Source organism: Bos indicus x Bos taurus, chromosome 12 (assembly GCF_003369695.1).
Source record: "Bos indicus x Bos taurus breed Angus x Brahman F1 hybrid chromosome 12, Bos_hybrid_MaternalHap_v2.0, whole genome shotgun sequence".
NCBI lineage: Eukaryota > Metazoa > Chordata > Mammalia > Artiodactyla > Bovidae > Bos > Bos indicus x Bos taurus.
The window spans coordinates 45749558-45777268 of record NC_040087.1 but is presented as its reverse complement, the minus strand read 5'-3'; the positions used below and the strand labels follow the sequence as shown (position 1 = coordinate 45777268).

The 27711-nt window shown below is 34.6% G+C and overlaps 1 protein-coding gene across 2 annotated transcripts in view; it reads left to right on the top strand.

The window, feature by feature from the left end:
- The window catches only part of DACH1 (dachshund family transcription factor 1), a 478390-nt gene that overhangs the window by 436944 nt on the left and 13735 nt on the right, over positions 1–27711 (top strand). For both annotated transcript variants that reach the window (XM_027557664.1, XM_027557665.1), the window contains 2 exons: positions 1394–1537; positions 2029–2097. In XM_027557664.1, coding sequence (XP_027413465.1) covers positions 1394–1537; positions 2029–2097 — 213 coding nt within the window. The remainder of the gene's footprint in view (positions 1–1393; positions 1538–2028; positions 2098–27711) is intronic.

Sequence of the window (27711 nt, the reverse complement as noted above, 5' to 3'; positions counted from 1 at the left end):
ATCATCTTTAGAAAGGAAAAGAGTAGGCAAGTAACTTTGTTAAGATTTTCACAGTATTAAATAAAGGAAATTAGCATTTATTTGAAACCAGTTTTGTTTTTTCTTATACGATTTGACTCTATGTAAAAACAATTTTCTGTAAATATATGTTACCAGCAACAATAAACTATAAGATAATGGTCTGCCATTTGAATAATATTGATTATAAAAATAGGATTTGTGGAAACTGGAAATTCAAAGTAACACTCTTACATGAACCATTATTACCTTTTTTGATGTCTTGACTGAATACTATGCTAGGTAAAAAATGTTGCTTGTTAATCTGTAGTAAGTAATTATATAATAAATTTGGAATGGTTACTTCTTATGACTAATTCTGCCAGAAGGATTTTCTCATACTGATTCTGTCACACTCATATACACAATGTTTATCAACCATCCAAAAAAAAATTATTTCAAAGAAAACACTTTTATGCTTTCCATATGCTGATTGGTTACTTTATATATAGTGTAAAAGTTAAAACAATGATCAATTATTATATGTATGAAAGTACAGTTAACATACATTTATGGAGAAAATTTGTTATTATTTATTGATTACATATTATGTACAAATACTTAAATTGGTCAGTAGGAAAAACATTCATCATAATTAACTTTTTGTATCATAGGTTACTTTTTTAAGTAGCAATGAAGTTTTATACTCATCAAACTCCTACAGTCTAAAAGTGTAACTTTCCTGAAATATATAATACTGCAAATACATCTGCTATGAAATTATTAATATCTCTAAGCAAATTGCAATCATTTCATCAAAAAAGTCTGTTTATATATATATATATATTAACAATAATAATAATTAGTTCCACATATGCAATAGTATTTATTACAAGAAAGAATTATTAAAAATTTTGCTGGTATAACATTTTTGTAAAGATAGGGGGAATGCTCCATTTACTACTCAAAATTAATGTTTCATAAAGAGAGACTAATCTTAAAGGTTTATACTATTCAGATTACTTTGCATTTGTCTGATTCAAGGGCAGAGACTAAACTACAAAATTTATTTAATCAGACTTCTTTTATCAGTGAGTTTAAATATTTATTAAAATTAGTTTCCCATTAAAACTGTCTCCACATATGATAATTAAAAGCATTCTTGTAGTAGTTCAAGGCTAAACAGAAATTGGCCTCCTTGGACATTTTACTGAGATTTATTTTAGGTAAAAGTGGGTTATTGTTGTTTTTTTGTTTTGTTTAAACTTCCTCTGCACAGATAGGTGCAGTCCAGCAGGGGAAAAAATAATATTATTTTAAAAATAGAGACCGTTTGTGGAGATGTGAACATTGCAAAAATTCTGAAAAATAATAATGTATATATACTCTTTTCTAGCCATAGTTCAAAAGAGGCTAAAGAAGGAGAAGAAGGCAAAGAGAAAATTGCAGGAAGCACTTGAATTTGAGACAAAACGGCGTGAGCAAGCCGAACAAACACTAAAACAGGCAGCTTCAACAGATAGTCTCAGGGTCTTAAATGGTAAGAGGATGTGTCTTTATGCATGGCTAACTAACTTTCATTGTGAATACTCAAAACACAATTTACATGTGTTTGTGGGTTTGTATTTCTATGGCTGGTGATTCATTAAGCTCTTTTTGAAAGCATGGTGGAGAGAAAAGCCACATGTGTTGGGGGAAATGTTTTATTTCATGGGTGCTTCCACAGTTTCGTTACTTCAGTATCTGAGATGATATTGCTTTTCTATTTAACCAATTCTGTCTGTACTGAAACATAATAAAATATTAATATGAGAAGTTCTCAACCCCCCCATCTCATTTTCTGAACAATTTTGCATTATTTATCCATTCAAATCTTCTGATAATTCTCATGGTTATAGTCTTTGTTCAACCTTTGAAAGATGACAAAGATTTATGTAATTTTAATTCAGCACCAAAGTAACAGGTTGCTTTTTTTTAAAGGACAATGGGAATCAAATGAAATGTGTGTCACTCTTACCTCTCTGTTTTTAGACTCTCTGACCCCAGAGATAGAAGCTGACCGCAGTGGCGGCAGAACAGATGCCGAAAGGACAATACAAGGTGGGAATTTGCAAAAGGCTATAAATCTAGATCTTGCTCTATGAGTTTTTCCTCTGCTTTAGCCTGCTATTCAAGCATGTAGCCTACCATCTGGGCCACATCAAAACAAGTTCAAACAAGGTCAAGTTCATCTTGCTTGTTTATATGAGTGAATTCATTTTGTGCTGATAGATTTTCTTTAAATTAACAGGTCATTTCTGTTTATACAATGCAATTAAAAAGGAATAATTAATTTTAAACAATGTATGATTTAATCTGGAACACAGTAAATGTGTTTTATTGAATGTCTAAAGCCCAATCTAACAGATGAAAGTTTTATAAATTCTATATCAATAAAATCATGAGTTAATTAGGGAGTTCTTAAAATTTGAAATTATCTTCTTTTTGTTTTAGTGATAACTAATGCAAGGTACATGTAAAATAAACCAGGTGAAAGCTAACAATAAATAAGATTATTTGATCCTATGTGGACTTTCCAAGTGGACTGTGTGCCATTATATACATTTTAATAACACAAATCTGCTGAGCAAAATCATATAGAGAATACTAGAGAGAGTTTTATTAAAAACTCAGAAAAGCAAAATATGTGTATTGCAAAGACCATGCTGTTAGGAGAGAGCAAAATCTGAAGGTAGCATTTATAGCCTCACATCTATTCTAGACAATAAACTCAATCTAACAACATGAATACTAAACAGTAAAAAGGGCGTTAAATGAAAATGATTCTTCAAAGGGAAGCCTAAAATGATTAACTGCTATAATCCTCCCGATTGCTTTTATTTTGCATTTTAAGTTCATTCATTTTGGGGATATTGTTTGACATTAATCGTGTTACTCAGTCAGTTCCAAAAGTATCATTCTTAGTTTACTATAAAGGAAATATAATTGTGTGAAGTATTATATATGCAATAAATAAAAATCAGAAACCATAGACATTTCTGGAGAATGTTTTTTGTGTATTAATTCATTTTACCATGATAATTATTTTTTAAATCCTAAGGCTTGAACCATATGTTATTATGAGACATCTTGTAGAGAAGATTTCATTTTTTAGAGCATTATAGGTTTCAGCAAAATTACATATATGTGTGACTATAATATTATGAAACTCAAATGATCTATGTTGCTTTGTAAAGAATTGCATGCATATGTTAACAAATTACTAATAACAAAGCCAGTCCTCTTTATCAGGGACAGTATGTCCATTGTGAACTATCAGAACTGTGGTCTGTGTATTTGCGGACTCCTCAGGTACTAACTTAGTTAATGTCCAAAGTGCTGGACATAAAAAAGCATAAATAAGCAGGAGGCATAAATAAGCCTCCTGGTAAATGTGATATATAAATTATATGATATCCACAAAATTCTCAAGGTGATTAGAATTCAAGCAAGAAAAATTATGGACACTATATTCTTTCATATACATGGGAAGTTTAAGAAGGCATTGCTGCTGCTACTGCCGCTAAGTCGCTTCAGTTGTGTCCGACTCTGTGCGACACCATAGACGGCAGCCCACCAGGCTCCCCCGTCCCTGGGATTCTCCAGGCAAGGACACTGGAGTGGGTTGCCACTTCCTTCTCCAATGCATGAAAGTGAAAAGTGAAAGTGAAGTCGCTCAGTCGTGTCAGACTCCTAGCGACCCCATGGACTGCAGCCTACCAGGGTCCTCCGTCCAGGGGATTTTCCAGGCAAGAGTACTGGAGTGGGGTGCCATTGCCTTCTCCGTAAGAAGGCATTAGGCAACAATTAAACATTTCTGCATAGTTGACATAATATATATTTCATGAGTTTGCTATTAGCATTATTTGGATCATCAATTAAGGCTATAATTATTTTATCAGAATTTGTAAAACACAAATTCAGATGTATATTTCAATATGGGATAAGGTCTTACTATATAGGTCAAAGTTTTGACTACTTTCAATTTCTATTACGATTTACTTACACTCTGAAGAAAATTTTTAGTCATAAGTTGCATTCTTTCTGCCATCCAGAATGTTATATATAACACAGAAAACCCACTCAAACAACTCTATAACTCAGGAAAGGAGAAACATTTGAATGACAATTATACATAGTTACTTAAAGCAAATATTGTTTTTTATGGGGTTATTTATTGCTTTCTCTTAATTATAACGTGAAACAATTTTTTCAATTCTTTCATTCATCTTATCAATTAAAAAGATGAGTTCCTCAAGTCTAATATAAATAATCAAAAATATTCTAATTTTTGTGCACTTACACTTGAATTTAAGGATTTTTCTGATAATCGTACTCTTCAATGAAAGCTTTTTTTGTAAGACACCTTAATATTAATGGTTTTAATTAGATAATATGAATTTTTCTTAAATGTAATCTAAAAAACACATGTAGATGAATCTGTGTTTCTATATGTTAATTGCTATCGATTAGCTCACTTGACACTACCCAAGACTTTTAAAATATGAAAGCAAAGAGATCATCTTTTGCTAGTCTAACCCAACTAAATGAGTTCATTTAGTCCTTTGAAACATTTTTTTTTAGCCTTGGAAACTAAATTCATAAATTTAGAAGCTAACAAAATAGCAAAATTAATGATGCAGAGAAAATATCAAAGAACAAGGACTGTGTTTAGTAAAATGAGGAGTCTAAGTTCAAGAATGGGAAAGGCAAAGGAAAAAGAACCAGAACTCACTGCTAATTTGTGAAATGGTCTATATCAGATATTTTGGCAGCTCTAAGCATGTGTTGCTTCACAACTCATGAATGACACGAACACAACCCTGCTCCCTTCCCAGGAGTTATGAGTCTCTGTATTCTTTCTTGCTCCCAATACAACCATAATTGAAATTATTCTGTATTCCAAAATAAGCTCAACTTAATTAGGAATGAAAAAGGAAACTCACATTTCTTTATACTTGGCATGTCCTTACTCATTTTTAATATTTTGTTAATAAATGAGCCAGATTTGTCCCATGAGTTAGTCACCTAGCAGTCAGGTACTTAAATACTACTCAGTTACCCCCAAATAAATGTTGCTTCATTAGTATTTAGTAGCATCATTTATGTAAAAGTACAGAGGTGGGGAAGAGTAAAACAGAAAGCAGCTTAGAAACTACTATTGCTGATCAAGAGGCTCTAAATAATTTACTTATCTGGATAAGTAAGGTAAATCAGCTCATACTATACAGGAATGAAGTTTTCCTTACTGATATTTCTGGTAACTAAACTCAAAATTAATAAGCTTGGTGGAAATTTAATGAATATATATCTATATCTGTATGTCTATATGTCTATATATATATATATATTTATCAAGTTCAGTTCAGTTGCTCAGTCGTGTCCGACTGTTTGCGACCCCATTAACCGCAGCACGCCAGGCCTCCCTCTCCATCACCAGCTCCCAGAGTTCACCCAAACCCATGTCCATTGAATCGGTGATGCCATCCAACCATCTCATCCTCTGTCGTCCCCTTCTCCTCCTGCCCTCAATCTTTCCCAGCATCATTTTCAAATGAGTCAGCTCTCTGCATCAGGTGGCCAAAGTGTTGGAGTTTCAGCTTTAGCATCAGTCCTTCCAATAAACACCCAGGACTGATCTCCTTTAGGATGGACTGGTTGGATCTCCTTTCAGTCCAAGGGACTCTAAAGAGTCTTCTCCAACAGCACAGTTCAAAAGCATCAATTCTTTGGCGCTCGGTTTTCTTTATACTCCAACTCTCACATCCATACATGACCACTGGAAAAACCATAGCCTTGACTAGACAGACCTTTGTTGACAAAGTAATGTCTCTGCTTTTCAATATGCTGTATAGGTTGGTCATAACTTTCCTTCCAAGGATTAAGCTCTTTTAATTTCATGGCTGCAGTCATCATCTGCAGTGATTTTGGAGCCCAGAAAAATAAAGTCAGCCACTGTTTCCACTGTTTCCCCATCTATTTCCCATGAAGTGATGGGACCGGATGCCATGATCTTAGTTTTCTGAATGTTGAGTTTTAAGCCAACTTTTTTACTCTCCTCTTTCACCTTCATCAAGAGGCTTTTTAGTTCCTCTTCACTTTCTGCCGTAAGGGTGGTGTCATCTGCATATCTGAGGTTATTGATATTTCTCCCGGCAATCTTGATTCCAGCCCGTGCTTCGTCCAGCCCAGCGTTGTACTGGGCTGGACATTACGTACTCTCCATATAAGTTAAATAAGCAGGGTGACAATATACAACCTTGACGTACTCCTTTTCCTATTTGGAACCAGTCTGTTGGTCCATGTCCAGTTCTAACTGTTGCTTTCTGACCTGCATACACGTCTCTCAAGAGGCAGGTCAGGTGGTCTGGTATTCCCATCTCTTTCAGAAATTTCCACAGTTTGTTGTTGGCAATTTGATCTCTGGTTCCTCTGCTTTTTCTTATACATACATATATATACACATATACATATATATATATTTAAAAGCAACTTTTTGCAGGAGCTGGATTTTATATTGATTAACTCTTTTATGCCTAAATCTTACAGATTTATATGTCATGATTTGTGATGACGTTTAAAAATTATATCTTACTTTAAAGGTTTTCGTAAGATACTTTATATATATGTATATATATACATATATATAAAAGTGAAAGTCACTCACTCATGTCCGACTCTGCAACCCCATGGACTATACAGTCTATGGAATTCTTCAGGCCAGAACACTGGAGTGGGTAGCTGTTCCCTTCTCCAGGGAATCTTCCCAATCCAGGAATCGAACTTAGGTCTCTCACGTTGCAGGTGGATTCTTTACCAACTGAGCTATCAGGGAAGCCCTGTATATATATGGTGGTTTAGTCACTAAGTCGTGTCCCACTCTTGCGATTCCATGGACTGTAGCCTTCTAGGCTCCTCTGTCCATGGGATTTTCCAGGCAGCAATACTTAGTGGTTTGCCATTCCCTTCTCCAGGGGATCTTCCCATCTCAGGGATTGAACCCAGGTCTCCTGCACTGCAGGCAGATTCTTTACTGACTGAGCTACCAGGGAAGTCCTGGTGTGTGTGTGTGTGTATATATATATATATATATATATATATATATATATATAGTAGAGAGAGTCAGTATAAATATTTATTTAACTATTTTTTGGACAGGTTAATAAATATCCTCTGAAACCTGAGTCCCTCACACATATGAATGCACATCTACACAATGTATGCAGCCAAATCTATAATATTATGAGTTCCTTCTACTGAATCCTAGTCTCTCATTTTTGATAGCTTCCACTTAGATGATTTAAGCTATATCTTTTAATAGTTTAAAAAATTTTTAAAATGTCTCTCCAGCCAATCCAGACATCTCTTAAGAGTTCCAAATAATATCCAATTGGAATTTGGGTGTCTCACAGGGACCTCAAAGTCCAGTGCATAAAACCTAAAGGGTCCTTCACCTTCTTCCCCCTACCGACCTGTTTTCTTCTACTTTCCTTCCCTTTGGTTCTCTCTACTGCCCAATCCAATATCCTCCTTAATACACAATGAAGAAAGTGAAGCTGATGGCTCCCTCCCTGTCTTTTACACACAAGCATGACTTTTGCCCTTCACTCTCTGTTCTGCCATTGATTTTTTTTTTTAATCTAGAAAGCTTTCTCCACCTCCCAGTGGCATTTCTCTCTCTTTCCTGCCTTTACTTACTCATTCTTTAAGTCTCATCTTAGAAGTCACAGCATCCAAAAAGGCTTTTCAGACTCCACATCTACCCCTGCAGCTTCTCCCTGCCCCTCTTCACAGAGGTTTTTATTATATCTTCTCCGCAATCACAGCTGTGCATTGGCAGTCACTTTTTAAATATTTTCTTCTTCCTTTCTCTGGGTGGTAGCCAGGCAGAGTGTGAACCATGCCTGCTTTGTTCACCACTGTGCTCCTAGTGTCTGTAAGTATGCTTGACACTTACACATCAGTGAGTCACATGTTTGTGCCACATTCATGGTGCCCAAATGTTTGACACATTATGATGCTCGCTAATCCCTGAAGGAATGTACTGGTGAGTTAGGACCTTTGGTCTTGTGGATGAATGTCAAGTATTCCTATTCTGACATTTTTCTGACATTGGTGGGAGAGATTGGAGGAAACAAAGGGTAATATGATTCATCCTAAGAAAGTCAGAATTACAAATTCTGGGGGAATTTTCATTTTTGATAGCTGAATTAACAGAATGTGCTTGCCCTTCCTGGCTGCATTTCTGTTACTTTATTCTTACACATTTGACTCAAGATTTGGATTCTGTGAATATTTACCTACTGTAGCCTGCCAGGATCCTCTGTCCATGGAATTCTCCAGGCAAGAATACTGAGGTGGGTTGCCAATCCTTTCTCCAGGGGAACTTCCTGACCTAGGGATCAAACGTGAGTTTCCTGCATTGCGGGTGATTCTTTAAAGTCTGAGCCACCAGGGAAACCCAACATTCACTTACACCCATTTAAAATTTCTGTTTAACTTCATATACCATAATCACGTTTCTTAAATAACTTTTTTTTTGGTTTTTAAGCATTAACCTCATGCTTCTTTTCTGATTTGATTCTTATAATTTCAAATGATTTAATCTCCTTATATTGTTTAGATATTCAATATATAAACATGAAGTATAACATGGGAGAATCATGAATTAGTACTCTTTTATCTACGTCTTTTATAAATTTTCAAAAAGTCTAAAAGTGAACTTTCAAAGTAGCAGCTTTCTTTTTCATTCTAAGTGAAACCCATCCTCGTAAATCCAAAAGTAATTGTTGAAATTAATGGGAATGTAGACCACAGTTCCTCTGACATCTTAGTATATCTGCAAGTTATGCTTGCAAAATCTTGACTCCACTTGAAAGTACATCTCTTTTATTTACATCCAATGTCCATAATCAAAACTGCTTGGCTTTTTATTCTATTTTTGACTGATCTCAGATCATAGAAAACCAAATGTTCTTCCAATAAAAGGACATAAAAGACTTGCCTTCATATTAGCAATGTTTTTGTTCCAATTTAATATCTTCTTTTCTGCTTCCTAGATATTTGAAAATACATGTTGAATTTAAAAATTATTCATTTATTCAACAAATGTTTATTGAACACTGATGAAATGCCAAGCACACTTACATGATGTTACTGCCTTAGCACTGGGAAGATGCTTTACAAATAAATTAAATCTCTTCATTTTGCAAGAGAGGAAACTGAGGTTTAGTAAGGGTATGTTATTTGATAAAGATTACACCATGAGTTAGGCTTCTCAGGTGGCGCTAGGGGTAAAGAACCTGCCTGCCAATGCAGGAGACTGGAGATGTGGGTTAGATCCCTAGGTAGGGAAGATCCCTTGGAGTTGGGCATGGCAACCCACTCCAATATTCGTGCCTGGAGAATGCCATGGACAGAGGAGCCTGGTGGGCTATAGTCCATAGGTTTGCAAATAGTCAGACACAACTGAAGTGACTTAGCATATGTGCATACACACCATGAGTTAATCAGAATTGGGAAAATAATATAGTCCAATTGCTTTTCTCATCCCTTGTTTCCTTCCCAGCTGTTTTTAGATTAAGATTGTTAAAGTGTTGTTCTTTTAACATATGTTATTGTTGTTATTATCTGTTTAGTAACTGACAGATCCTAAACCTTAATGATGTAGGGTAAGCTTATTAGTGACATATGTATCTTTCTCTGTTGAGTCAAATGTTCCAGCATACATTGAATGCCCTAGTAATACACTTTCTTTCATTTGGACTTAGTGATATTACATAGTAAGTGGAGTTTTGCTTATTAAAATAGTGAGGTGGATTAGGAATTCTTATTTATTGAGACTTCCTGTATATTCTAATTTAAAGGTAAGACACAGAAAGGCTAATTAACATTCTCACTTTTGCACTATGATTTAGTGGGGCTGCTGACATTTAAATTTAGATTTCTGACCCCAGAGTCTTTGTTTTCTCTCCATGCTTTGCTATGTAGATTTACATGTCTCTTTTCTAGGATAACCACCTGAAGCCCATTTGCTCATTGCGGATAGTTAGCTCATTGACTGTTAATGGCTTCAACACTTCAAAACAGTCTACTGATAGCAACTAGGGAATGGTGTGCAATTGGGAAAAATGTTGTTTTCCAGATTTTTGCTATTTGATCAGTCATTTATGCCTATACCATGTTTATAGACACTTCCAGACATGCTGAGAAAAATATCATTCTAAATGAAGCATTTAAAATAACAATAAAAGAAATTAAGAAATTAATCATATTTACCTAAAATATGTACCTACATCCCTACAATTTAGCATGCAGTGAACTTAGGACAAATGCAAAATCAGACACAATTCCATGTTCAGTTTAGTATATAACATTTAAAGAATCTCTTCATTTCTTCTATGCCATGTGTTTGAACAGAGGTTGTTAAATGGTACCCCAAGATTTTATACTGTTAAGGGTTCTACGTTGAACCCTACTTAAACTTACCATATGAAAATCTATGTGAATGTGTTAGGTAGTTAGAATAGGAAAAAGGAGTCCAGAATGGTGGCGGCTAAAACAAGGAAGGGAAAAGCCCACGAAAATAGAACAAAGGAAGGTCCAAGGACCGGAGTGAGGACCTCAGGTAGAAGAAACAGCAGTCCTGGCTAGCCCAGTTTACATAGGGCAGGCCCAGGGGGAGGAAAAAACACATAAGAAGAGGAGCCGAAGGGCTGGGGTTCTCTCTCTCTGTCTCTCTGTCTCTCTCTCTCTCTCTTCTCTTTTTGTCTTTTGGGTCAGCATGCCCTCACGCCTCAAGAATGTATTTTCCTTTATTTTCTAAATAAAACTGAGCTGTAACACAGAGCTGTAACACTTATCTGTCTGAGAGCTGTAACACGGACTGCCTGAGGGCTGAGACACGGTCTGTCCAAGGGCTGTAACGTTCGTCACTTCATATTTTTGTTGTGATGAGGCAGAACCGAGGAAATTACACCCTCCCTTGACAAATGTATTGTTTCAATTTGATTTCACGTAATTGTCTTATGTGTATTTCTAATCCTTAAAAAAGACCCTTAAGTCTAATGTGGGCATGAAAGTTCTCTAGATAGACCTACAGAATCTACCAATTAAGAAATGTTAGGAGTCAAGTCTAGATTCAAGTCTCTGCTCCACTATATTTTTTCTCTGTAACAATCACTTAACCTCAGAGGGTTACTATGCATATTAAATAAAATAACCCAAGTAAAGCACTTAGCATATACTGGGCAATAGTATGTACACAGTTAAGTTTTAGCTGTTAATATTAAATTTTATTATTATGAGTTAACATATTTATAGTGCCTAGCAACTAGTAAACAAACACTGAAGCTATTATTACTCTAATATATAATTTGCTTTTCTTTTTATTTCAGAAAATCATTCTTTATTTATAGCACAGTGTTGATTTAGTCCCATAGTAAAGTGTTTGCCAAAATTTATGAAAAATATTTTTTGTTACTTGAACATAATTTTTTTATATATAAAATATCTGTATATAGCTTAAAAGAGGGAGGCTTTCATTAAGTAAAAGGACAGAGTTGATTAAAACTGAATTCTGGGCTGCCTGCAATACATATTGACTATTGTTTATTCACTTAGAAATGTGTAATCACAATAGGGACTGACTCAAACTATTCTTATTTATCTTAAAAAATAAATATTAGAATTATTACTATGAACAAAACAATAATAAATTTACTTCTACTCCCTTGGCACTGGATTCTGGTGTTTGGTAGTGTTTCAGTGCAGCTAACCAATTTAAACAATATTGATTAAGTTGAACATAAGATGATATTGATTGAAAGCAGTAACCAATAAACAGGCTAATGTTCCACAATTATCATAGGTCATTGTTAACTACTCATTTAACTAGGCAATAGGAACTATTATTATTAAATAGAAAGTCTCAGAAATACTCATGTTTTAATATTTTATAAAATTTAAGAATAATTTTGATACTGAAATTTATGATTTCAGTATAAACATTCTTATTCTTTAAGAGACACTAAAAAGTAAATCTTGGTTTTGAATGTAGGTAGATATGCTTAAACTACAAATGCTAAGGGTCCCATAGATTTTGTTGGGAATGTCTTATGTAATTTAAACTAATTATATATGAAAGCAGACACAGTGAGAAATTAAATATGAAGTTGTCCAAAAATAGTATTAAATTGTGATTTATTAGACTTATATTTACATAAAGTTACTATCAATGTGTTATTTCCACCGAGCTAATTTTTCTAAACTCCTGGTTCCTACAGAAAAAAAAATAAATAAATAAAAAACATAAGTGTCAGTCTTATATGTTTCTGTTATATGCTTCTGTTGAATTGTGACATAAAATGAGGTTTTGTGATGTAACTTTATTTCCATTCAATTGCCCAAATATTAGGCAAAGTAAAGCCAAATCATTGGGCATAATTTATAGTATATTTGACATTATATTTCCTAAGAAGAGTAATGTAGTAGGTGGTAGTTACTATGAGATTTCAGGGGATATAAGGAATATCAGGAAGAATGAATTGGAATTGGATGTTTAGAGGCAGGAAATGGACATCCTACAACTAAGTTGCTTTTATGGATTGAAACAGAGCAGTTATTAATGGAAAGTGTAATAATATTTTGTTAGTGTAAGTAAAATTGAAAAATTGAGTTAAATTGTTTTGTTCATGAACACATTTTTGGCTTAGCTTGAATATTGTCTGAAGACCATAATCAAAGAATAGTGATAAATGGAAATTGGGACAGATATTAGCAGGGGGCCCTAAAGATCAATGCTGGATCCGTGTTGATTTAGCATCATAATTAGTGATATGGAAGAGTGGTTCAATCATGTGTCAATGAAAATCACAGAGGATCTTAATTTGGAAGGTGCAACATACATCTGTGTGGACAATGTAAATATGAAAAAGAGATTTAGGGACTCTAAAATTTCAGAATGAATGAAATGAGCTTATGTTTGTAAGAAAGAAAAATTAATTTTAAGATCTGTTTTTAGAAAACATTTAAGAGCTCAACAAATAGCAATCAGAATGTATGTCCAATTCCAACCTTTCAAAGTACTATAATAACAGTACTGGCTGCAGCAGTACAGAAGTGTCAGAGATAGGTAGGAAAATAGCATGTCATTTTAATTGTATGTGTATATTTATCAATGGTACTTTTTATGATTACGACTGGACAGAATAATAAGTTGATTTTTCATCATGATCAAGACATTTTAGCTTTTAGACAATATACTATCACCTTCAGAATTAAGGAATATTTATTTTGAAAAAGTTTTTACTTTGAGTTCTTTTCAGCTTTATTATCAAGGGAAAAATTTGATGGCCTTTATATATAAGTAACTTGCTCATTGGAGCTTCTACTCATAGAAAATGTGTATAATGTCTACCAAAGCTGGAGACAGTTACCATTTAGTAATATAGATTTGTGGTTCATAGTCACAAAATCTGTTTCCTCTTTTTTTATTTACCCTTTGATATTAAAAGTAGCCTGGTCAAATAAGAGAATGTTCAACAACTATTCAGAGTAGCTTCTTTAAGTTAGAGCACAAATGTTTTATTTTATGAGAAAAGTTATTTATACTTTAAGAGTTATAAAAGTGGTCTAAAAATTTATTTATTTATTTTTTTAATTTTATTTTATTTTTAAACTTTACATAATTGTATTAGTTTTGCCAAATATCAAAATGAGTCCATCACAGGTATACATGTGCTAAATTACAGAAAAAGGACCTTCATTTTAAAGTCTGTTCACTAAACTACAGAACTTATGAACAAAATTTTAAGAATTGGTATGTAAACACACCATGATGGAAAGTATGTGATCAATTTATAGCATGTTTATCTAGACATTTGAGATATATGACAGCTTTCGCTGTACATTTTCGTTTAGAAAACAAAATGAAACATCATCATTTAGACTATGAGTGTAAAAATGCTTATGGTGCATTATTCTACCTCCCATGGTTAGGGACAGAATGCAGACATGCCACAATAATGTTTTTTATTTCTACTGTTCGAACCATATTAATGAGAACATCATTTTGGAGAACTAATTATTTCTATTTGTCTTGTGTCACACTTTCTAATTCCCCTATATTAGCACAGCCAAAGCAAATTAATTGCTTTTCCAGCAGTTGAACCTTGTCCAAGAATGAGCTCACATTCCCTTCCAGTTTCCCCGTTTCTGGGAGAGCATTGTGTCAGAAATTTCTCTTGATACTTAACATAGTCTAGAGAATATCTTTACAGATTTCTGTGCACTCACTGGATGAAATTTATAAGTTTAAGTGACCCGCCAGGAAAGATAAAGTTCTTAGCTGCAAGATTATACATCAAAACAGTTAAAGTGAAATTAAAATTAAATGAATGAATCTCACTGAAGCAAAAAAAGCAGTAATTAATGGTTCCCTTAATTGTCTTCATAAAATATTTGCATGGGTCTAATTTGCATAATTTGCATGTATTAATTAATCTTTCAAAGGAATTTTGTGCTGAGAGAAGCCAAAAAATCTCTTTGTTTTATTTAACATCTAATGAAATATTTATCTTCTTTAATGAACTTCTCATCTTCATTAAAATAAAAATTGCACAAGTTTGTATGTTTTAAATGTTTTTATAATTGAAGTATTCAAAAAATCTCTTTAGACTTACAACAGCTGAAAAACAAACACATTATTTAGCATTCAGTATCATTTTACAACAGCAACAGTTAAAAAAAAGTCCAATTTCACTTTCTCAAATGGTAGCAAGGCATTTGGTAAGTGGATAAATGAATATAACTATTTAGTTTTAAAAGTAAGATTTATAAAGATCTGATCACTTTTTGATGGTAACGTTATTTTCATGGCTTAAATAGTGGGCAACCAGAGGGTATAAACATATATAAGAAAAATCAGTATATTTACTTATTTGGGAAATGGTTCATTGGTTGAAAATATTTTAGCTGTTTCAAAGAAATTAGTCCATTAAAACCCACTTGCTATTTTTAACAACTGCTAGATTGACGGTATTTCCTGGCAGAAGCAATACAGTGTTAACTTTATCCTAAACTTTCCCACTGAAGAAAGGCAGCAGGGATTTCTTCTCTCACAAACTAAGAGATCATAGTGAAAAGCAAGAGATGTGCCTTGGAAGGAATGAAATCCAAAATTTTATCAAGTGCTGAATAGTATGTATTCAAAAATGCTGAGGAAGAGAATGTGAGACCCTGGAAGTTAAAGAGATGTCAGGGAAGGGGCACTGGTCACCTGTGAATGGTGCTCATTCTTTTTGATGCAGCCATGATTCAGGATATTACAAGAACATCAGTTGACCTAAAGCAATTTCAAGTTTGCACAGCTTTTTCACATACATTGTTTTTGTTGATCTTCAGTGTGCCGTTTTATATTTGAGGAAACTGAGTAACAGGGTGATAACGCAAATTGCTTTGAATCAGACTGAGAACTCAGGACCTCTGAGCCCTTTGGTGCCATATACTTTGCTCTTATTTGAACGTCCATCTTTGCATCTTATGATAATTTACAAAGTGGCTGTGACTGACTCAGTGTTCAACCAGATAATGAAGGTGGCATAAATTTATAAGGATTAAGATTCAAAATGCAAATATATGCTAGTTCTTCCCATGTAAAGTTTAGTAATGTTTGACCACGGTTTCCTGTATGATTCATCTTTAGGGAAGGAAAAAGGAATTTTCATTAGGCAATGGTTATTTTTTTAGCCCCGAAACTACTCTCATAATTTGTAATTTCTCATGGAGTTTTCTCTCATATAAAGAGAAAAATAAATCCATTAGGTTATAAAGATAATTATTAATCAGTTACAAGATAATATTGATGATTTATTTGAATAACTGATTTCTAAATGATTAAGAATTAACACCAAGATGATTTAGTCTTAGGAGAGCAATGCGGGACTGAAAGCTAATCTCCTATCAACACGCTCATTCATTACTGTTGTGAGGCTAGGTAACTCACTTTAACTACTAAGGCCTACTGTATCGCTGATTTTTTATCCTGTCAAAATGGCAAAGACATCAGATTTTTTATGAGTATAAACATACATGCTGCTGCTGCTAAGTCGCTTCAGTCGTGTCTGACTCTGTGCGACCCCACAGACGGAAGCCCACCAGGCTTCCCCGTCCTTGGGATTCTCCAGGCAAGAACACTGGAATGGGTTGCCATTTCCTTCTCCAATGCATGAAAGTGAAAAGTGAAAGGGAAGTTGCTCAGTCGTGTCCGATTCTTAGCGACCCCATGGACTGCAGCCTACCAGGCTCCTCCGTCCATGGGATTTTCCAGGCAGCAGTACTGGAGTGGATACATGCAATTATGTTCATGGCCAATTATGGATATGTAGGTTCTGGATTCAGACTGCCTGGGTACGAATCTCTACTCTGCTCTTTATTATCTGTGTACCCCTGAGTGTGTGAGTTAAATGACTTGATTATGAGAGTTCCTTATCATAAAACCATAGAAAATGATCATGATAGTCACCTCACAGAGTTGTTATAGAAAATAAGTGAATTAATATATGTAAAGAACTCACAACTAAGTAGAGGTTATGCTATAAGTATTTGCTATTTCTACATTATGCACAAATTTAATGTAATAGTATTTTCAATCATATTCATTGTTGATAAACATTAAACATTATTTGGATTTTTAAAAATTATCTTATTTTCAATATATGACACATTCTTTTTCTTTTAGCATGGTTTAAGCTGGAAAATGAAAATTATATTCACCAGATTTTTCAAGACACTTAAATTCATGACAAATTGTGAGTTCAATGTTTATGTCAACTTAAACAATATGGCTTATAGAGATTTATTTTCAACTCTATATGATTATTTATCACTTCCCAAATATAACAAAAGATAAACAAATGATTTTTGACTCATTTAAGATGGAAATATTAGAGTTTCTTAATATTTTATTGCATTTTAGCAAATTTCTCCTAATGTGGTTTGTATTTTCATTTAGTGTAGAGTATCACAGACTCTTTTAATTCATAGATAATCATACACCAGAGATAGTAAATCTCCAAACATAGTTCCAACTAAGCTTACTAATTACACCTATAAAACGATGAATGATGGCTACAAATTATTGGATCTGACTCTCATTCTTTATTTATTTCTCTCTGGGAGAAAGAGCACTGGATGGGGAGATTTTAGACCATAAATTATTCCCATACATAATCAGGTGTGCTGTATTTAATTTTGATTCTATACCATGGTTTTACATTACTTATGAAATTCCCATTGTAAACAAATTAAGAACTAATTGTTTCATTTCCATGATGAAATGATATTTGCTTGTATTAATCATTTCAATGTGTTTATTTTTTTCTTCATGGTTTATGCTACTTAAAATAGTTTCAGATCTACCTTGTTTCAAGTTGTCATAGTCTTTGGACTCTTTTCTTGTAGGTTTCTCCATAGTGATACATAAAATCTCACAGTCTAGACTTTACCTCATGCGAAGAGTTGACTCATTGGAAAAGACTCTGATGCTGGGAGGGATTGGGGGCAGGAGGAGAAGGGGACGACAGAGGATGAGATGGCTGGATGGCATCACTGACTCGATGGACGTGAGTCTGAGTGAACTCTGGGAGTTGGTGATGGCAGGGAGGCCTGGCGTGCTGCCATTCATGGGGTCGCAAAGAGTCGGACACGACTGAGCGACTGAACTGAACTGAACTGAGACTTTATCTCTAGTTCAAATTTTGGGAAAATAGAGAATTTAACAAATGGGAAAGATTTATAATAAGACAGAAGGGATGAAAAGTACTTTCCTCTTCTAAACCCACAGATAGTTCTGGGTTCAAGCCAACTATTGTCCAAGTATGACCTTAAGTTCAAGTATGACCGTATGTGTTTTCTGAGGTAATTCAGAAATACATGTTTTTATATAAAATGACAGATTTTAAAAACAATATGGAAGCCTTAACAAGGTAAACAAGTTCATTTGTGTTCTCTGATAGTAGTAAATCAGGAAAACGTCTCTCAATCAAAAAAACTCACAGTGTGTCAGATTTTCAATATATAAACCACATTGAAAATAACAAATCACAAGTACAAAGAACAGTTCTCCAAGCTTTTTAAAGTGAACGCAATGACTTCTACCTGCTTTGAATTCAGACATACTTTTGAGATAGAATCATGTGACCTCTCTGTCCATACTTTTTTCAAATGTGTGCAGTTCAGATTTATTTGATTTTATCAGACACTTTAGTGTTGTGGTGTAATTATTGTGAAGGATTAAAAATGCCTTTTTTTTTTGTTTTAACAATTCTAATCTCTTAATTTATTAGCATGAGAAACATTTAAATATATTGCAGAAAGTGTTAGTCACTCAGTCATTCTTTGCAACCCCATGGACTGTATCTCACCAGGCTCCTCTGTCCATGAGATTCTCCAGGCAAGTATATTGGAGTGGGTTGCCATTTCCTCCTCCAGGGTATCTTCGCAACCCAGGGATTGAACCTGAGTCTTCTGCATCTCCTGCATTGCAGATGGATTCTTTACTGCTTGAGCCATCAGGGAAGTCTCAAAGGATTGATTAATTATACATTATAGCTCCTTGGGTTTTATTACCCTAAGAATTCAGACCCAATCTTGTTTAACATATCCAAGTTTCAGAAAATAAAGAGTGAAGTAAATGTGATAAATAAAAAGAATAATGTTAATGGCATGGCACTCATATACTTATGGTCTTTTAGAAAAAATTTTGTATAATTTTTCATAGCTTTCCCAAGTGGGACCTTATTGAGATGTGTGATATATTTACATTAACTTTCCAAGATTTATCAGCAATAGAATAAAAATGTGACTAAAAGAAACGATTTCTACATATCATATAACCCCACTATTTGTAGACAGTTTATTGTAGCCCTACAGTGAGTTGCAATGCAGGCAAACTTCAGTGAGTGACTTATTGCTCCTTGTTACACCCATTAATGTATCAAAGGAGGGCAAGGTGGCCCCGTTGCATTGAACTGATTTGGGAGCAGGCTAGAGAGAAACCTCCTCACTCGCTCTCAAGAAGTCCAATTCAGAACATGGGATTGGTCATTACCAAGTCATGGCCCATACCATGACAGACCATCCATTCAAAAAAAGTGAAAACACTAAGGAAGATGAGCTGTCTTGGTAACAACAGAGCAAATGTTGTTTTGATCCAGATATGGGAATAATATTTTGCTTAGTTTTCACATTGTCTCATTTTATAATTTCACATCCACGACAATCTTGACTAATTCCAAAATACTGATAACATTGATGTATACAGTGAAAAGGTTATAAAATTAAAATGTTTTGAAAATTGATGTTTCAGTGTCTGTAAATAAACATGTACAAACTAGGTGAATATTTTTAGAATGTTTATATACTTACATTTCAGTATAGCCAGATTTTGAGGGTTTTGTTTTTGCTATAGTAAGATCACATAAACATCATGGCTAATTGCCCACTTTGATCTCAAATGCACTTCTTATTTGCCTTGTTTTCAATAGTATTTCAAAGTGAAATTCTATTATTTTGTGAGAAAGTTAGAACACAAGCATTTATTTAAACAAATAATTTACATGAAAAAACTGTGTTTTATCACAACTCAGTTGGCTCCATAGCATGGTATTTTTACAAAACAAAGGTAATATAAACACCTTTCCCATTATTTTCTTAATGTAAAAATTTTATAGTCAACAAAGGAGGGAAATTTTATCTCATCTTTCCAAACTTTTATATTTTAACACTTATGGTGCCGTAACATGAAACATTAGGGAACAAGTATGCATGCAAATTTACCAATATTTAATGGATCAATGACTGTTTCCTTTCAGTTCAGTTCAGTTGCTCAGTCATGTCTCTGCAACCCCATGGACTGTAGCACGCCGGGCTTCCCTGTCCATCGCCAACTCCTGGAGCTTACTCAAACTCATGTCCATCGAGTCAGTGATGCCATTCAACCACCTCATCCTCTGTTGTCCTGGTCTCCTCCTGCCTTCAATCTTTCCCAGCATCAGGGTCTTTTCTAAAGAGTCAGTTATTCACATCAGGTGGCCCAAGTATTGGAGTTTCAGCTTCAACATCAGTTCTTCCAATGAATATTCAGGACTGATCTTTAGGATGGACTGGGTGGGTTGCCTTGCAGTCCAAGGGACTCTCAAGAGTCCTCTCCAACACCAAGGTTCAAAAGCCGCAATTCTTCAGTGCTCAGCTTTCTTTATAGTTCAACTCTCACATCTATACATGACTAGTGGAAAAACCATAGCTTTGACTAGACGGACCTTTGTTGTGAAAATTGAAAATAATGAGTGATTATTGCTTTTTACTATTGGCAGCATTTATGATTTCTCAATAAAGTAAGTTAACAGTATGACAAACATGGGCTTCCCTTGTGGCTCAGCCGGTAAAGAACCTGCCTGCAATGCAGGAGACCCAGGTTTGATTCCTGGGTTGGGAAGATCCCCTGGAGAAGGAAATGAAAACCCACTCCAGTATTCTTGCCTGGAGAATCCCATGGACAGAGGAGCCTGGCAGGTACAGTCCATGGGGCTGCAAGAGTTGGACATGACTTAGCGACTAGACTACCACCATGACAAACATATAAAGATATTATTTACACAGTTTTCTTTTAATTTTGATTTCATCTTTATTGTGGCCTGTGTTTTCTCCCTCTCTAAACATTAACTGGAGGTTTACATTTACATATGATTAGGCTAATAAATACAGAATATAAAGGCATCTCATGAAGGAAAGGGATTCCCTGGTGGCTCAGACAGTAAAGCGTCTGCCCACACTGTGGGAGACCCGGGTTCGATCCCTGGGTTGGGAAGATCCCCTGGAGAAGGAAATGGCAACCCACTCCAGTGTAGAGTAGAAAATTCCATGGATAAAGGAGCCTGGTGATCTATAGTCCATGGGGTCGCAAAGAGTCGGACACGATTGAGTGAATTCACTTCACTTTCACATGAAGGAAAATACTAGAAGTGCCAAAATCGTGAATTTAAATTGCAATGAAATCTTAAAATTGCCGTTCTCATTACTTTCAATTAAGTATTTTTCATCTACTCTCTCTTCCTAAAACTCCTGTAACTTTACACCTCCTTGCAATTACTCTAAAATCTCCATGCAATAAGGAATGGAAAAAACATAAATAAGCATGCTTTTCAACATAGCTTACAGACTTGCTGTCAATATCCTTTTCTGAAAATTATCTTATGAACTTTTGGGTAGAACAAAAATTTTAAATGGTTGTCTGTGAAAAAATGAAGGTCATTTAAAATATATATAACACATTCATATATCTTCTTGAATTTTCAAAGTCCATGTTTAGTATTTTGCTGACTCTAAAAGCCCTGCAATAAACAATGTATTGCTTTAAAACTAATACATTTGATTAAAAGGTTGAACTATTATTTAACTTTAATATTAATGTAGTTTTTATGTTTCTTAGTATTTAATCTGCTGTAACTAATTCATTTAAACAAGTGCTTATTAACTTAAGTGGTGGGGCCAGAAAAAGTGCAAAAGATAACTTTTTAAAATAATTCATATTTCCATGAGATATAAAGAAGCATAAATAATTCTAATAAAATACATATTGAGTTAATTCTTGTTGATAAAATTGTGGGTATCAAGGTGTTCAGGAATGGTAGGGATTGTAATTCAAATTTTACTTAAAAATATGAAATATTTATATATTAAAAATTTTATAAGAAACAGGAATTATTTTAACAAATTAAAATATGACTATATCATGTGTCTGGAGAAGGAAATGGCAACCCACTCCAGTGTTCTTGCCTGGAGAATCCCAGGGATGGCAGAGCCTGGTGGGCTGCCGTCTCTGGGGTCGCACAGAGTCAGACACGACTGAAGCGACTTAGCAGCAGCATATCATGTGTCTTCACTTCTCTTTCTTTAGAAATAAACATATAAACATTTAAGGTAGCCAAACTTCCAAGTTTTTCTAATATAATTCACTTTTAGACTTGTTTATAGGAACTCACTATTATCCTATTGGGAACATACATGTTCCAAGACTTAAAATTAATTTAATAGATTACATTTGAAATTACAAAATTTGACTTTTTTTCCTGAAAGTTGTAAAAGATGTATCATTCTCTTTTCATGAATAATACTTTGATCTATTGCTTCCAAAATGTAAACAAAGTGCTTTCAGAGCACAAACAAAGCAATTAATTCCAATTGCATGATTGGTGAAGATTCATTTAAGTCTAGATATGTAAGTCGTAAGTCTAAATCTCTGAGAAACCATATTATTGACATATTTTACATAAAATTTGAAAACAAAAGGAATAAGTCGTACAGCCACTTCTGAGTATGGCTCTCAACAGATTCTTAAACAATATTTATTAAAATAAAAACCTGCTCCCTTGTTTATATCTGAAATAAAATATATTGTGTGAGCAAAAAATTCATTCAGATTTTTCCATAACATCCTAGGAAAAAACATGAAAGAACGTTTTGGCCAACCCAATACTAAATCCTAAATATAAACAGTATAAATATTATATAGGAGAAGTTGGTAAAGAGTGAGAATAAAGAGGTAAAGAATGTAATGAATTCGGAAGTGAGTGAGGTATTGAAGATTTAAACTTTGGTATTGTGCAAGAAATAGATTGGAGGTTGAAATACAAGGGAAAATCAAATTGCAGGGCTTAGGAAATAGTGATTGGTGATTTGAAATCGATAATCTAGAAAAGAGATCTAAGTTAAAGCATAGGATGATGAGTTTGCCTTCCTGCTTCTGGTTTTGATATGACAACTGAGCATTTCAGCAAGCTGAAGTACCCATGTAGGTAGACATAGAGCTGGAGCTTGAATGAGGTCATTGGAATGTAAAGTCTAGATAAGAGACACAGCTTTGGGCACCATTAAAGTCTTATGTAGGAAATATAGAATCTCTTTGCATGATTTCGATATTGTCATTCTTCTAAAAAAGGCTACAGTATCAAGTCACCCTCCCCACAACCGAAGAAGTGATTGTAATAAGTAACAAATGCAACGTTGGGAAGCAAAGTATACTCAAATGGTTACGAGTTAACACAGTCCTCTCACTTGCACCATCCTTATTTGTAATGAATGACCCAATACATGTATTTTTTTAAACAGAGAAAACATAATGTAGTTTTTTTTTTATGGCAGTTAGAAAGGATGGATTACTCACCACTGAAGTTTGTCCATTAAAATGAGTGTAATAAAACTGGAAGCAAAATATTTACAGTGTTATGTTATACACATAAAATTAGAATAAAGAATGCTAAAAATACATAGTGGTGTATTAGATAATTCATATTTTGCTTTAGTTGTTTTGCATCTTTGTTGATTCTGCAGAATTTACCTATGACAAAATGTCAATTCAACTCTTGCATTAAGAGACATGTATTTTTCATGATATTGTTTCATATGGCGATATGTTGGATACTAGTCCTTTCAAGTAATCAGAGTACATTGAATAGAGTCATAAACAAAAAAAGCAGCAATCATTTACCCTCATTGTTAGCTTTACCCTCTAATGCATGGACATTCTTTGCAATCATTTGAGCAGTATAATACATTCTTATTTTGATGAAGGGAATGTAAAAATTACATTTGTTTTTAGACTTAGTAAGTAAAGAAGTGCTCATATAATGATATTCCAAATTATCATAGCATATTAGTATTATTTTAAGCTTTAAGAGGACTATGATTTTTCAATACATAAGGCATTTGGTAATAGAGTCATCAAGTCTCTGGTTAGAGTTCCAGCATTTAGTGAATCCTCATCTGAGTACAGGAATCCTAAAAAATAGGACCTGTTAAATAAGCCTGTTAAAGTAGGGAATGCTTCATTCAGACACCATGATGATACCAAAGACTGAATGAGAAACAGGGAAGTTTTATTATCCAAGACTTAGAGCTTAATATTTTTATACTAAACAAGTAATTTTCCTTAAAAAGAGATGGAGCACAAGTCTGTCCAATTGAAATGAACCAGGGTTATTAACATAAAATAGGCTGAACAATTGGGATGCGCAAGTGTCACTAGGAAATAGCCCTGAAATTAAGAGCAGCATTTAGGCCCTGCTGCTGCTGCTAAGTCATGTCAGTCGTGTCCGACTCTGTGACCCCATAGACGGCCTCCCACCAGGCTCCCCCGTCCCTGGGACTCTCCAGGCAAGAACATTGGAGTGGGTTGCCATTTCCTTCTCCAATGCATGAAAGTGAAAAGTGAAAGTGAAGTCGCTCAGTCATCTCCGACTCTTAGCGACCCCATGGACTGCAGCCTACCAGGCTCCTCCGTCCATGGGATTTTCCAGGCAAGAGTACTGGAGTGGAGTGCCATTGCCTTCTCTGATTTAGGCCCTATGGTAGGGAAATAAATATTTTATTATAAGGAGTTTTGATGCAATTCTAGATGAGTTCCTTAAATCCATAATGCTTCTTGAAATCTAACCTTAATTCAGGATATAATGATGTACATGGTGATATAACTTAATTTATTCATGTTACAATTGCTAGTGAGGGGAAAATTAGGCAACAGTGACAGTAACCACAGCCACAAGCTATTAATTTTAATGGAAATAGTGGCCTATGTTACAATGACCCAGGGCAAAATTTCACAATGGGCATGAAATATACATATATCAGCATTTATTTTCTTTCTAACTATATGCACATTTATTATAACATATTAAGATGTTTATTTGTAGAGTTTTTGTGTTTATGCTTTTGAAACTGCATTTTAAAAAATTTCAAATCGGATGGAATTTAGTATATATTGAAAACTAATAAACTTAAACACAAATTGTAAGTCTAGAGTGCTCAGATGTTTCCAGAAACTCTTTGTCTACAGGGACAGATAATTTTTAAAATGCAAACTTATCTATTAGCATTGCATATTTTGGTGGTAACACATTTTGTCTTTTTCTTGTTGCTTTCCATTTTAGAAAGTATTTAGTGTCTTAATTTCTTATTGTTTGTGGCTATTTTGTTGATATTTTACTGATCAATTTGCAAAGAATTATGTCTGTTTCATTGGAAACCATGTGATATAATAATATTGCTTCAAATATTGCAAGATATTCGATATAACAAAAATTGAAATTAGCCAATCATCACTATTGAATCACAGATTCTGAAAGACATTACAATGATTGTCCGATTTCTAGGTGGTTTTAATAGAGAGATTTAGATTGTTTTTTCTTCTCTTTCTTGTCTTTTTAAATTACCCATTACATGGTAACAATCCCAGCAGTATGGAGCTATGAAATTTCATAGGATGGTTACTTCTGTCACATTGTATCAAGTGATTTGATACAGTCATTATTCTGAAACAAGTTTAATGTAAGAATTAGACTATTGCACTTTATTGTCTTTATTTCTGGGAAGGTCACAATATATCGTGAAATAAGATCATCAATCTTTGAAAAAATCTGTTTTATTCCCAATAGAATCAAATTACTCTAAGGTAGTATAAGTAATTTCCATTTCCACAGATATACATTTACATATATATTTAAAATACCAAAACAAACCTTTTATTATTTTTTATTTATTTATTTTAATTTTTATTTTATTTTTAAACTTTACAAATTGTATTAGTTTTGCCAAATATCAAAATGAATCCACCACAGGTATACATGTGTTCCCCATCCTGAACCCTCCTCCCTCCTCCCTCCCCATACCATCCTTCTGGGTCATCCCAGTGCACTAGCCCCAAGCATCCAGTATTGTGCATCGAACCTGGACTGGCAACTCGTTTCATACATGATATTATATATGTTTCAATGCCATTCTCCCAAATCTTCCCACCCTCTCCCTTTGCAACAGAGTCCATAAGACTGTTCTATACATCAGTGTCTCTTTTGCTGTCTCGTACACAGGGTTATTGTTAGCGAAACACCAATACAATATAATAATGCATATATATGGAATTTACAAAACAAACCTTTTAAAATTGTGAAAATAAATATTCTGTGATTTAGAGTAGCTTATGTAATTAGTAGCAGGCTGGAGAGGGTTTTTTTTAAAAAATCATTTTGATGTAATAAGACAAGAAATATCATACTGCGAAATATACAGTTGGGTTTTGCTGATTCTGTGAAATGCAGGCATGCTTTGCAGGAGCACTCATAAGGCAGCATTTGGCTTTGTGAGTTCCACATGACCCAGAGTGGGGTTATCAATTCTTTCTGTGTTCTAAAAGAAACCAAACTAAGATATACTAAAGAACTGTAAGTCATTAGAACTGACATATTTACCTGTGACAACGACCAGCACACCTTGACTATAAAAGAAGTTGTTCACTCTCTAAGTCGTGTCTGACTTTTTGAAACCCTGTGGACTGCAGCACACTGGGCTCCCCTGTCCTCCATAATCTACAAGAGTTGCTCAAACTCATGTCCATTGAGAAAGTGACACCGTCTAACCATCTCATCCTCTGCCACCCGCTTCTCCTTTTGCCTTCAATCTTTTTCATTCAGTTCAGTTGCTCAGTCAGATCCAACTCATTGCGACTCCATGGACTGCAGCATGCCAGGCTTCCCTGTCCATCACTAACTCCTGGAGCTTATTCAAACTCATGTCCACTGAGTCAGTGATGCCATCCAACCACCTCATCCTCTGTCATCCTGGTCTCCTCCTGCCTTCAATCTTTCCCAGCATTAGGGTCTTTTCCAATGAGTCAGTTCTTCACATCAGGTGGCCAAAGTATTGAAGTTTCAGCTTCAGTATCAGTCCTCCCAATGAATATTCTGACTTATTTCCTTTAGGATTGACTGGTTTGATCTCCTTGCAGTCCAGGGGACTCTCAAGAGTCTTCTCCAGCACCACAGTTCAAAAGCATCAATTCTTTGGCCCTCAGCTTTCTTTATAGTCCAACTCTCACATTCATACGTGGGTACTGGAAAAGCCATAGCTTTGACTAGATGGACCTATGTTGGCAAAGTAACGTCTCTGCTTTTTAGTATGCTGTCTAGGTTTGTCATAGCTTTTCTTCCAAGGAGCAAATGTCTTTTAATTTCGTGGCTGTGATCGCCATCTGCAGTAATTTTTAAGCCCAAAACAATAATGTCTCACTTTTTCCATTATTTCCCCATCTATTTGCCATGAAGTGATGTGACTGGATGCCATCACTTATGCCATCTTTCCCATAATCTTGGTCTTTTCCAATGAGTTGACTCATTGCACATCACATGGCCAAAGTATTGGAGTGTTTATTATATATTGTGACACAACAAATTACTTTAAAACTTCATGGCTCACATCATATATTATCTCACCTTTTCTAGAGAAATTTAGAATTTAGAAATTTAGAAATCTCTAGATTTCTAGAGAAATCTAGAAGGAGCTTAGTTGGGTCCTATGCTTTTGGGTCTCTCCCAGGTTGCAAAAACTTTTGGAAAGGGCTTCAGTCATCTCTAGACTCACCTGAAGCAAGCTCCACTTCCAAACTCGGTCATATAGCTGTTGGCACACCTCATTTTCTCAAGATTGTTTTACTAAGGGCTTCAGGTCCTTGTTGGCTATTGGCCAGAGGCCATGATCAGGTCCTTGTCAGATGGACCTCCCATGAGGCAACTCAGTACATGTCAACCTACTTCATCTGATCAAGCAAGTGAAAAGATCCAGAGAAAGAGT